Here is a 12,285-nt window from a genome sequence, read left to right as displayed (position 1 = left end):
TTTCTAAACTCCAGGCTAAAGGCAAATGATCGACAACATACTTAATAGACAGATTATGAATTTATGATCGATGGAGTTCAGATACGATGATGTAGATGAAGGGTTTGTAATCATTTATAGTTGATATATTGGTGAAGGATTGATCGATCCACATTCCACACACAGCTAGCTGATCCGTTGCAGTTGCAGAGTCACTTTAGACAGTAGGTTATTCAGGATGGAATGACATTCCAGAGTTAGGGGGGACTACAGGATAGTGGCTTGCATTACTCTGATATAATATCAACAGCTTTAATTCTGGTGATTTCAACAGAAAATTAAGGCTTCTTTTTATCTGCTGAAGATAGACATACATGTTGCAATTAATCTTCTTCAGAGCACCCTCCAATCTTTTTTCTATATGGTAACCGGAATGCACTAATACTCAAAAAATTATATAATCACAAGTATAACTTGTCTTTCAAGTTTCAAGCGTCTAACGATCGCGATGGGAGCGTTTGATGCATGAAACATTGATAATAGTTCACACAACAATTGAAATGAAAATAGAAATTTGATTTTACATATACAGTACATATAAAACATATATTAGAGCATATTATTCGTACATGAATATACCATGAATATGTAAGACGTTGCCGGTTATATATATTGTGTTTATTAGTTATTATTTATCATGATATATTATAAGTGCTAATTAATTATGGTCCTAAAGAAAAAGCAACCATAGTTAAGTAAGTTAACGATAATTAAGTACATGCACCATAAATTAGCTGATGTAACTGACTTTAATTTGTTTGCTTCTAGTTTCGTGTTTCAACGTACTGAAGGTAACAAACAAGGGATTCCAGACGGACAGTTAGCCTGACTACTGTTACAAACAGGATCGGAGAGATCATAAGGTGAAAAACCTCATCAACCCAGTTCATTTCTCCAGACCTCTTTTGAATTGCTCACAAAGATCGAATAGAACCGAAACAATAAAAGTATAAGGTTAAAAAAAAATACATCACTGATCGAGTGTATTCAATCCATAGCCATGTCAAAGAAAAGTAAATCACATGAGTGTATTCAATTGCCTCCCAATGTACATTCGATGGGAATAAAACCGAAAGAAGAACTCTATGGACTGGCGTCTTCCCTTCCGATGCTGGAGTTGCAGATGGCTATGATTTTCATCACCAGCCAACTCCTTTATTTACTATTTAAGAGGTTTCATATCTCCAAGTTCACCAGCCATCTTTTTGTATGTTTTTTTCCTTCTTCATTTTTTATCCAGTGTTTCTCTTATATTCGTGTTCATACAATCACATTTCTGAACGAAGAAAATAAGAAACAGAAAACTCATTTGCTTATTCGTACGTCCGTGGCCACCCTCACAACATAGTTTGAATTATTCATTTTAATTTGTTCATTCTATACTTCACAAAAATCTCTGAATTATTTAAAAGGCCTATTCGTAATGCATGCTTAATTATAATTAAAATCGTGTACATTTCTCATTTACCAAACGCTGGTGTATCGATTAAGTGTTGCACAATGTTAGAGATCTCTATTTGTATTTTGACTGAATCATTGAAATGATTTATTGTGATTTAGACAGGCATACTCATCGGCATCCTTTACCACTACTGGGGATTAGGCGAAAAGGCATTTAGTGTGAATAGTCAAGAAGTTATTAGTACTCTGGGTGAGCTTGGGTACGGCCTCTTCCTGTTTGCACTTGGAACGACAATGGATTTGGGAATGATAAGAAGATCAGGACATAAAGCCGTCCTCACCGGGGTTATTTGCATGTTGGTCCCTTTGGCAAGTGGTGACGTTGCCGAAAGGCTTTTTGAGAAGTATTTCTATAGCTCTGAAATGAGATCTAGTGAGGACAATCATCTTGAGCTTGTGACCGCTACACATAGCATAACTGCATTTCCGGTTGTTGTTCTCCTTCTCCAGGACCTGCAGCTCCTCAATTCGGAAATCGGCCGGTTAAGCCAGTCTGCAACATTAATCTGTGACGTCTTTAGCGTGTGTATCCAATATTTTATAGGCAAATCAATCTCAAAATGGAAGGAGGACGACAAAAATTATTACATCGGGTTAGCCATTGCTTATGTTATTTCTGTTGCTGTGATATTTAGACCAATAATGTTATGGATCGTCAGGCACACCCCAGAAAACAGACCTGTCAAGAAAAGCTACCTCAGTGCCCTATTTTTGGTGGTGCTTGTATCTGGGATACTTTCACATAATTACGGCCAGGCTTTTCATTTTGGACCTTTTATATTCGGTCTGGCTGTCCCTGCCGGACGGCCTCTGGGCTCCGCTGTTCAAGAGAAGTTCCAGCTATTCATTTCAGACGTGTTTCTGCCTATTTATGTAACGATAAATGCAATTAGGGCAGACTTTTGGTTGATCGACTACAAAGACGTTGTCACAAAAGCCACTGTGATCCTCATGGTCTTCGTTTTTGCGGTCAAAATCTTAGCTACCATGGCGGCTCAATTGTATCTCGGGATGCCCTTGAAGGATGCATTCGTTCTTGCTCTCATTTTAAGCTGCAAAGGAATTGTCCACCTTGCAGCCTATACTAAGTTCAGGGACACTGGGGTACGTACGTTTACTTCATTGTCGATTCAATACATATTAGATCGAATAAATTCCAAGGGTATAAAAAATTAATGGCGATCGGAAAAACAGTGTACCGGACTTAAACGTTCGTCAAATTAGTGTTTAAGGTTGTGAATTGTACGCTCAGCTACATGATAAATTAGGGAACTGGGTAACTGGAACAAATTAATATCTGCATGAGACATCTTTCATTTTACGTACATTCAGTCCCTTCTGCACCTATGAATAATTAATTGGTCACTGATAATTCTTATGAACTTCTGCTACAGTTTGTAAATGATTCGGCATATGCGGTGATGTTTTCTAGCGTTGTGGTGACCTCAATTCTCGTCCCTATTATAGTGAAGCACCTGTACGATCCATCAAGAAAATACGCAGGTTACGAGAGAAGGGACATTATGCATTTGAAACCCAATGCAGAGTTCAAAATTCTTACCTGCATCCACAGGTCATCTAATATGCCTGCAGTGATCAATCTGCTTGATGCAGCATGCCCATCGACAGAAAACCCCATCAATGTTTATGTTCTCCATCTCATCGAATTAATGGGAAGAGTGACTCCCATTTTTGTCTCCCACCAAGTGCAGGACAAAACAGATTCCCATGTTAGTACATATTCTGCAAACGTCATTCTCTATTTCAATCAGTTTATGAGCGAAAATCGTGGTGCTGTTGATCTGAGTGTATTCACGGCAATCTCTCCACCAAAATTCATGCAAGAAGAAATATGCACGCTTGCAATGGACAAGGTCACATCCCTAATAGTCCTCCCCTTTCATCGTCAATGGTCGATTGATGGTTCTAGTATTGAGTCAGAAGACAATACTATAAGGTCAGTGAACTTCAGTGTACTCGAAGCAGCTCCTTGCTCCGTTGGAATCCTCGTGGATCGGGGACATTTAGGCCAGTCCACCTCTGTTGTATCCACACCATCAACATTTTCTGTTGCTGTAGTCTTCTTGGGAGGGAAAGATGACAGAGAGGCATTGGCCTTTGCCAAAAGAATGGCCAAGGACTCGACGATTAGGTTAACAATAATCCATTTGGTGGCCATGGGTAATGAGCATGGTGGTGGGGAATGGGATAAAATACTTGATGTAGAGGCGTTGAAGGAATTCAAATATAACCATTTGGGTGGAGGCCTTGTTGTATATATAGAAGAGATGGTGAAGGATGGACCGGAAACAGCATTTTTACTTCGGTCTATGGTCGATGAGTACGATATAATCATACTTGGGAGAAGACATAACGTAGAGTCACCTCAGACAGTAGGGCTTTCGCAATGGAGTGAATTTCAGGAGTTGGGAACAATAGGAGACTTGCTTGCATCACCTGATCTCGATTGTAAGGCATCCATTCTGGTGATGCAACAACAACGGTGGATCAGCTAGTTAATGCTAGCTCTTTATGTGTTTTAAAGCTCTCTGAGCACTGATATAAGAGTCTCTCTTTCTTCTTTTGTCTGGTGAACATTGTAATATTACTTCGGTACGAAAAACATAATACAGTTTAGGTCGAAATAATGTCTTCAAAAAGAAAGGATACATATTTCTCTCTTTCATTTTCTCCACTCACTTGCTCTGACGATCGATAGTATGGACTGAAGTGTTCGCTTAGTTAATTTCTCCAATGTGATTGCACTTGTTCCATATCTACCCGAAAGGGAAAAAAAAAAACTAATATCTTGTGTGTACACTACTCCTGCTCCCCTGCATACAGCTCATTCAATTAAGCTTCGGACAACCAGAACGGACATTATCGAATAGACAATTCTCACGTTCAATTTTGCCACACTGGATTGTTTAGAAACTAGCTAGGGATCTCTATAACATAATCCGCTCGTTATTAGCTACAAAGTACTGATATATATAATCATATAATATCAGCTTGAGTTCCCCCATGGCACAACCGTGAATTCTCACATGAATATTTTTTGAAGTGAACACTGAACAACGGTCATCAATCGTGCCCATTTTTCTCCGTTTATATGTGTACTGGTTTCCAGGATTTAATATTTGCAGAGTGGATGGCTTTACATATATTGCAAGTCATACATGCACAATCTCTTAACTTTAATTTCTCCATGAAATGTACGTCAGAGTAATACAGAGTTCGGCCAGACCAGCGTCAGTAATCCGAAATCACAACTTCCGTTACCGGGTAAGCAATTTAGTTTTCTTGTTATTACCAATAACTTAATCGAACTATATTTATGCACATGGCTACGAAAACGCAACGTACTGAACCTAGGTTTTAAGTTCCTAACTGACTTTTGTTGCCTTCTGTTTCCTGTTTCTTCTGAGCTAACACATTAATACCCTTTGAATGTAAACGAGCTTTCGGTTCTAGATTTCCTATATACAGGAACTGATAGACTATTAACAGAAATTTTTAGTACTATCACAGAGAGCTCAATTTTGCGGAAGACCCAAATCACGTTCATTCCTTTGCCTTGTTTGTTATTGGAAGAAAGCATTGGTGCGAGAAGAAGTCGTCCATGGGAGAGCAAATGAGACACTAAGTAGGCTGCAGTGCATTCAATTACCTCCGAACGTACATTCGGCGGGGATAAAAGGAAACAAAGATGGTTGGGGAATGGAATTTTCGCTTCCGATGCTGGAGATGGAGACGCAGGGCCGGCTCTTAACAAGTGCCACCAGCACGGCCGCAAATCGAGAGGGTCCTAAATTTTTTTTTTAAGGATTTTATATAAGAAATTAAAATTAATACTAGATTGTTAAAATAATTGTAATTTTTAGAGAAATGGGTCCTAGTAGAAGACAAGTCTCAAGTTTGTGTCTAATCTTTTCTAATAAGTTTAATCTTTTCTCATACACCTTGATTTGTGGAATACAAATAAAAAAAGATAGATTTACATTAGTAAGAAAAGCCTGGTTACATTGTTGATTACATTCTGTTTTTTTTGTCTCAAATTAACTTTTAAGTAGAATAAGACATTCTTTTGAGTGTTTTTTGCTAGATGTTCTTTAAAATATATTTTTCTATGAGGTATACACTGTATTGAATATTTGCATCTCTTGTAAGGAATGATCTAAATTTTCTAATAGGAATCATTAATCATATAACGTTGGCTATTTGATTTAATTTTATCAAATTAGATATTGTTAGTACTTTGTTTACAAATCAAACATTATAAAAGTCATACTTTCATTCTCAACAACATGATGTAATGACGAATAAGTTATTATTTTTATTTTATTAAATTATAAAAATATAAGCTTGAATCATAAATTTGATGTTTTTTTCATCCTATATTTTCATATAACATTAAGCTTTAAGGCCGCATTTTGAGTTTTCGCACATGGTCTTCGAAAAGGTTGAGACGGCTCTGTGGAGATGGCTATCATTTTGATCATCACCCAATTCTTCCATTTGGTTTTGAAGAAGTTTCACATTTCCAAGTTTAGCAGTCAGCTTCTTGTATGTGTGCTTACTTTCTTATATTTTTGTTGCTCTCGGCATCAATATCACCTTCAATATATGTGTTTGTGCGAAGTTCGACTGGTTCCTATAATTATCGATCGTACGTACGTTTTTCAAGGATTCCTCAGTAGATGAGTTATATATTCACCTTTCATTGTGCACAATGAGTGAATGAGGCATATAATAGTACATTACTAACGGTTAATGCTGTTTAAAGATCAATGATTACTTGTACATATCCTTTACTGAAATATATATATTTATGTGAAGTCAGACGGGTATACTCCTCGGCCAACTTAGCAAAAACCTCAGCCTCCCGGGGACTCATAAGAAGTTGAGCACTCTAACATTTCCCGTAGACAGTCAAGAAGTGATTAGTGCTCTGGGTGAGCTTGGTTTTGGACTCTTTCTATCCGTAATTGGAGTGAAAATGGAGTTGGGACTAATAGCAAGAATAGAACGTAAAGCCCTCATCACCGGTGCTTTATGCACGTTGGTCCCTTTGCTCACCGGTGTGACCCTCCAAAACCTTATCGCAGGCCCTGTTTTTGGCATTGAGAAGGAAAATAATGATAAGCTTGTGCTTGTGACTACTGTACATACCCTAACTGTGTTTCCGGTTGTTTCTCTCCTTCTCGAGGAGCTGAAGCTTCTCAATTCTGAAATCGGCCGGTTAAGCCTGACTTCGACAATAGTCAGTGAGGTCTTAAGTGTGTTTCTCCAGTTTGTAAACAGATCACTGTCATCCATAACTCACGATGGACCTCATAGTGAAACTGTAGGCCTCGCATTAGCCTTTGGTTACGTTACTTTTGTTGCGTTATGTCACAGTCCTGAAATTTTGAATGATAAAAATTCGAATTCGAAGTCATGAAAACTCTAAAACAATCTCAAATAAAAATTTGAATTCGAAGCCATGAAAACTCTAAAACAATCTCAAATATATTGAAATCATCTTATAATAACAGTGTATCAAAACTAAGTCCACATCACGACTATATCGACTTGAATAATACATATCCAGTTTATACCTCAGTATTATAACCAGTGAAAATGTAAAATTCATTTAATCCTCACAACAAAAGAAGAAATAAAAGCCCTCTGAATATGCTAATCCCCACCTGCAGAACTATCTCATGCACCATCGAATTGGTGTACCAGGATTATAAACACAAACTCGGTAAGATTTTCAGGCCGTATGAGTAAGCCAAAAATATAACATACATCGCATACAACGTAAATATGTCAAATAACATTTAAAGCCAAAAGTACTCATGTGACACTGGGCAACCCATCTGTTACCCAATATCATTTAAAAATATGTGTAATCATGAGACACTGGGCAACCCATCTGTTACCCAAATCATTTAAAAACATGTGTACTCATGAGACTCAGGTACTCATATATTACCCCTCACGCAGTACACCGACAAAACACTAGGCAACTCATCTGTTACCCAATATCACTAAAAAAACATGAGTACTCATGAGACCTAGGCAACCCCTCATGCAGTACACTGACATGCACTAGGTAACCGATCTGGTTACTTAAAATCATGAAAAACATGGGTACTCATGAGACCCATGTACCCATCTGTTACCCCTCATGCAGTACACCGACAGACACTGGGCAGCCCATCTGTTACCCTTCATGCAGTACACCGGCAGACATACTAGAGTTCTAACTTAATCGTAACCAACACTCGGCCAAGGCTTGTGTAATAACCCGAATTTTTTGAAACTAAATGTCGAGTATTTTCAAAGTGCTAAAGTTGTGAAATTAATTCAAGATGACAGTTGGTGGTTCGCGACATTTCAAAACGAAAACGGAAACGTTTTCGGATCGTTTAATTAGAAAACGTAATGTTACCGCAACGTATAGATTGACTTTTACTCCGTCACGCGGTTGTGAAAACTTCCTTCACGGAAGTTGTAGAGCTCATCGATACGAGTTCGTGGACACCTCACGTGTTCGAATCGGACGTCGGACGCGGAAGTTATTAACGACGGAAGTTAGTTTCCGATTTGGAAAAAGGGTATAAAAGGAAAAATTGTGGGATTAGGGTTTCCATTTTCGGAAACCCTTCACCCCGCCTCCCTTTCCCACTTCTCTCTTTTCTCTCTCCCTCTCACCCGAGCTCACCTCACTCTCTCTCGGTTTCCACCTTCGATCTCCCTCCTCCGAGGGAGGTGTTCCTCACCGCCGGCTCCAAGGCGCTCAGCAGCCTGACACAACGACCCACCGAGCATGGCACGAGCTCCAGCGTCGCCGCGAAGTATCGTCGAACCCCACCGAGCCCAACAACGACGGGTTCCAGCCCTCCGCCGTTCCAGCAGCCCTCCGCCGGTACAAGCACATGATCCACACCCCTCTCCTTCCCCCCAACGCCGCATGTGAGCTATCACTACGCAACTCGAGCCGATGCAAGCCCCCTTGAAGGATCGAGCTCCGCCGACGATCCATCCCTCTCTGACGGGTTCCAACAGCTCCACCGTACGATCTAGGTAAGAATTGAAGTGATTGATGCTTGTGTGTGATTGTGGGATTGAAATTGGTTGGATTTGGGTTGATGTTTCGGGATTGGAGGATTGATGAACACCGCTGCTTTGGGCGGCGCGTGTGGACGCGTGGAGGTGGCTAGGCACGGTGTGACGCCGTGGGAAGGAAGAGGGGAGGAAGGAGAAGAGTTTTGGAGCGGCGGTGGCGTGCTACGTGCCGGTTTTGGGCCCCACGCGCTGCCACAGTGAATGGCGCGTGAGCGCCACGCGCGGCCTGCCGGAGGTGGCGCGTGTACCCCACGCGCCGCCACGTGCGGCGGCGTGAACAGTGATTCCGAGAAGGGTAATTTTGTAATTTATTTTTACGTACGGTAAATGTAAAAAGGTGAATTACATACGGTAAATGTATATTTTATTTTACTTTTAGTAAAGGTAAAAAGTAATTTTGGAAGGGTAATACGGTAATTATTATTTACTGAGACAGTACGTACATTTGAATAGTATATATACATACAAAAATACGTAAATAGTATGTACTCGTACAACGATACGTATTGGATGTGTATTTTTGTACATTAATACATAAATAGTAACCGTGAATAGTGACAGTGAACAGTAACACTGAATAGTGATAGTAAACAGTAAATTCGTCAAACCGACAATTGCTGAACAGTAACCGATTATTACTGTTTCGGCATTTAAAGGTTTACGAAACGATTCTAAATTCTTTTCTTATCTTTTCAAGGTGATCGATAAATCAAGGAAAGGAATTATCTTCGGAAATTGTGGAATTACACTCGAGTCGATAAGATGAGTAAAATCTCACATATTTACGAATCTACCCTTGCGGTAAATTCAAGATTCTTACAAGAGTTTTAAATATTGAAATACTATATGTATACAATATAGTGGATTATATATATATATATATATATATTGTATAAATGGTAATAAGTACATATATATATAGTTTGCTATAATATATACTGTTATGAATTCATTTGAAATAGGTCATTTCGATGACGAGCATGTGATTTTAATATGTATTCATTTGTTAAACGTTTTGTCTTCGGACGTGTTTTATGAAATATGACATGTATATGATATAATAGATTATATATATATATATATTGTATAAATGGTAAATATGTACATATATATAGTTTGCTATATAATATACTGTTATGATTTTATCGTGATTTATGTCATTTTGATGACGAGATTTATATATTAAGCATGTGATTTTGTTTTGTACAATATGATGTGAGATTATTGTACGTGATTTTAACATTGAGATTGTTAAAATGTTGATTTGTCTTCGGACTTGATTTGGTATAATATGATGTGAGATTATTGTACGTGTTTGACAAGTCAGAACCTAGCCTTTGGCCGGGCGAAAGTTACGATACAGTTAGAGCTCTAGTCTGTCTGCCGTAGTACTGCATGTGAGGTAACGGGTGGTTATCTGCTCATGGGTACTCAGATTGTTTTGGATGTTGGGTAGCGGGTGGCTATCCAATATTGGGAGTGTATTACGAGAGGGATAACAGATGTGTACCAGCGTTCTTGGTACCCGTAATATAAATGCATTTGGGTAACCATAAGGGTTACTTAATTTCTCGTGAGCGTTTTATTTCATATTTCTTTGGGACAACCAGATGGGCCGTCCATTGACTCATGAGTGCATTTATATTTGTTTGATTTCTGGATTTTCGTATATATTGATATGCGAGTTATATATTTTCATTTTACTCATACGAGCTGTAAAGCTTACCGGGTTTGTGTTTACAATCCCGGTGCACCAATTCGATGGTGTAGTGGATAACTCCGCAGGTGTGGATTAGCGGGAATTGATGGACCGCTCAGAGGACTTGAAGTTATTTATCTCCAGCTTGTGTGAGGATTTTGTGTGACTATCTTGTGAGGTTGTTGTGAGGATTATACATTTCCATTTGTTATAATGTTGAATTATAATTTGGGTTGTAATAATCGGTTTGACTGAGTTGTATTTTGAACTCAGAGATGATCCGCTGTGGCATTTTAAATGATTTCGATTTCATCGAGATTGTTTGGTGTTTAACGACTTTGAAATTTTGAGTTTTTTTAAGCTTGAAATTTTGGGGTCGTTACAGCTTGGTTCCAATTACTGCCAACAACGTCCGAAGACCAAAAAATGTTTTAACAAAACTTAATGTTAAAACCATTTACAATATAACAATCAACACATGTTTATTGTACTACAACTAAGCGACTCTTGGACAACAATATAAATATAGTCACCACAATATATTCTTATTTGGAAATAAAAACTGTAACATTATATAATATAGCAACCCACTATATTATATAGATGTCACAGTTCACTCTTTTTAAATAATTCAAACATTTAAGTCACCGCCAATGGTAGATTTGTTACAGTGAGATTTGCCCACATTCACCATAGTCTATAATCACTAAAACCTTTTAAAATCATTTATTAAAATAGTGTTTCACTTACCCATGAACCGTAGATGATCAAGTTCACGTAATTTAAACCAAAACATATTTTTAAAACAATTTTTATAAGCTAGTGATGCAATGACTATGTTAACAACTCAAACTAAATTCAATAATTATAACACTATTTTGATCATGATGATCATTGTGAGATTTACCCACCTTATTTCATGCGTGCAACTTCCACGACACCGAAAGCGATTCCCTCACTCATTTCGTCGGTCACCTAATAGCATGATAAAATACTTAGAAAATGATATGTAAAATCTCAGGTGACGATTTCATTACAGCTAAATACTGTTCATGAATACTGTTCACAATCACTGTTCATGAGACACCACCGTTTTCCGATCACTACCAATGACCACCAAATTTCACCACTACAATCTAAATGACATTCCTAGCAATTTTCTAGTTCACCACAAAGTCCAATTCCGAGCCTAAACACTTCAATTTAAAAAAAAAAACGAAAAGCCCTAATTTAAAACATATGATTTCTTTTCTTCGATTCTCCTGGCAGAAAACAATTTGGGTTAAATATTTTAGAGGGTTTGTAGTATGGAATGAGACCTTTAAAATGAGACAAGAATCTCATCGATTGGTGGCCGGAGGAGGGAGATCCGACGATGTGAAGTTCGGCGAAATATGCACTTTTTTAGGAAGTTCCGGGTTTCACCACTTCCAAACGGCGGCGAGATAGCGGGTGGCGCTGCCACCAATAGACAGGGGACATAACAACCTTTCAAACGAGACCAGTGCGCCGCTCTATGCTGGCCGGACGACGGAGATCGGGCGTCCCAAAGTCGGCCGCTCAAGAGGGAAAAATCTTGTCTTTTTTTGGATGAACAGTACCACATGAACAGTACCAATCCGAATTTTTGATTTTTCTCCCCATTTTTATTTTTAATTCCCTTATTTATAATATCTTCTAAAAATGTCCAAATACCTTTTGATTCGTAACTTCTTCATACGAACTCCGATTTAGGTGTGCCACGTGTCCACGAATTCGTATTGACGAACTCTACGACTTTCATGAATGAAGATTTCTGAGATTCCTAATGGATAAAAAGTCAACTCTTGACCCGTCGCGATAACGTTTTTGTGTATAAATCGATCAAACACTTTCGTTCTCTCCCTCGTACTATATAATCAGATCACCACCAATTTAAATATCTCCGAACAATAATTAAAAAATAATTATAAATTTCCTGAATGTTACAC

General features: G+C 38.4%; 1 protein-coding gene across 1 annotated transcript; it reads left to right on the top strand.

The window, feature by feature from the left end:
• Positions 1-1,086: 1,086 nt before the first annotated feature.
• LOC126787501 (cation/H(+) antiporter 4-like) lies at positions 1,087-4,016 on the top strand. The gene is made up of 3 exons (XM_050513373.1): positions 1,087-1,246; positions 1,600-2,604; positions 2,895-4,016. Exons 1-3 carry the CDS (start codon positions 1,097-1,099, stop codon positions 4,014-4,016), a joined length of 2,277 nt encoding a protein of 758 aa, XP_050369330.1. The 5' UTR covers positions 1,087-1,096.
• Positions 4,017-12,285: the final 8,269 nt, after the last annotated feature.

The sequence above is a fragment of the Argentina anserina genome, chromosome 3 (genome assembly GCF_933775445.1).
Source record: "Argentina anserina chromosome 3, drPotAnse1.1, whole genome shotgun sequence".
In the NCBI taxonomy this organism is placed as follows: domain Eukaryota; kingdom Viridiplantae; phylum Streptophyta; class Magnoliopsida; order Rosales; family Rosaceae; genus Argentina; species Argentina anserina.
Note: the sequence above shows the minus strand (reverse complement) of the source record. Positions and strands in the feature narration are given on the sequence as shown.

Bases quoted from the DNA above. Each gene is read 5' to 3' on its own strand.
- LOC126787501 (XM_050513373.1), top strand. From the start codon at position 1,097: ATGGGAATAAAACCGAAAGAAGAACTCTATGGACTGGCGTCTTCCCTT. The intron at 1,247-1,599 runs GTATGTTTTTTT...ATTGTGATTTAG, and splicing joins AGTTCACCAGCCATCTTTTT to ACAGGCATACTCATCGGCAT. The intron at 2,605-2,894 runs GTACGTACGTTT...CTTCTGCTACAG, and splicing joins CTAAGTTCAGGGACACTGGG to TTTGTAAATGATTCGGCATA.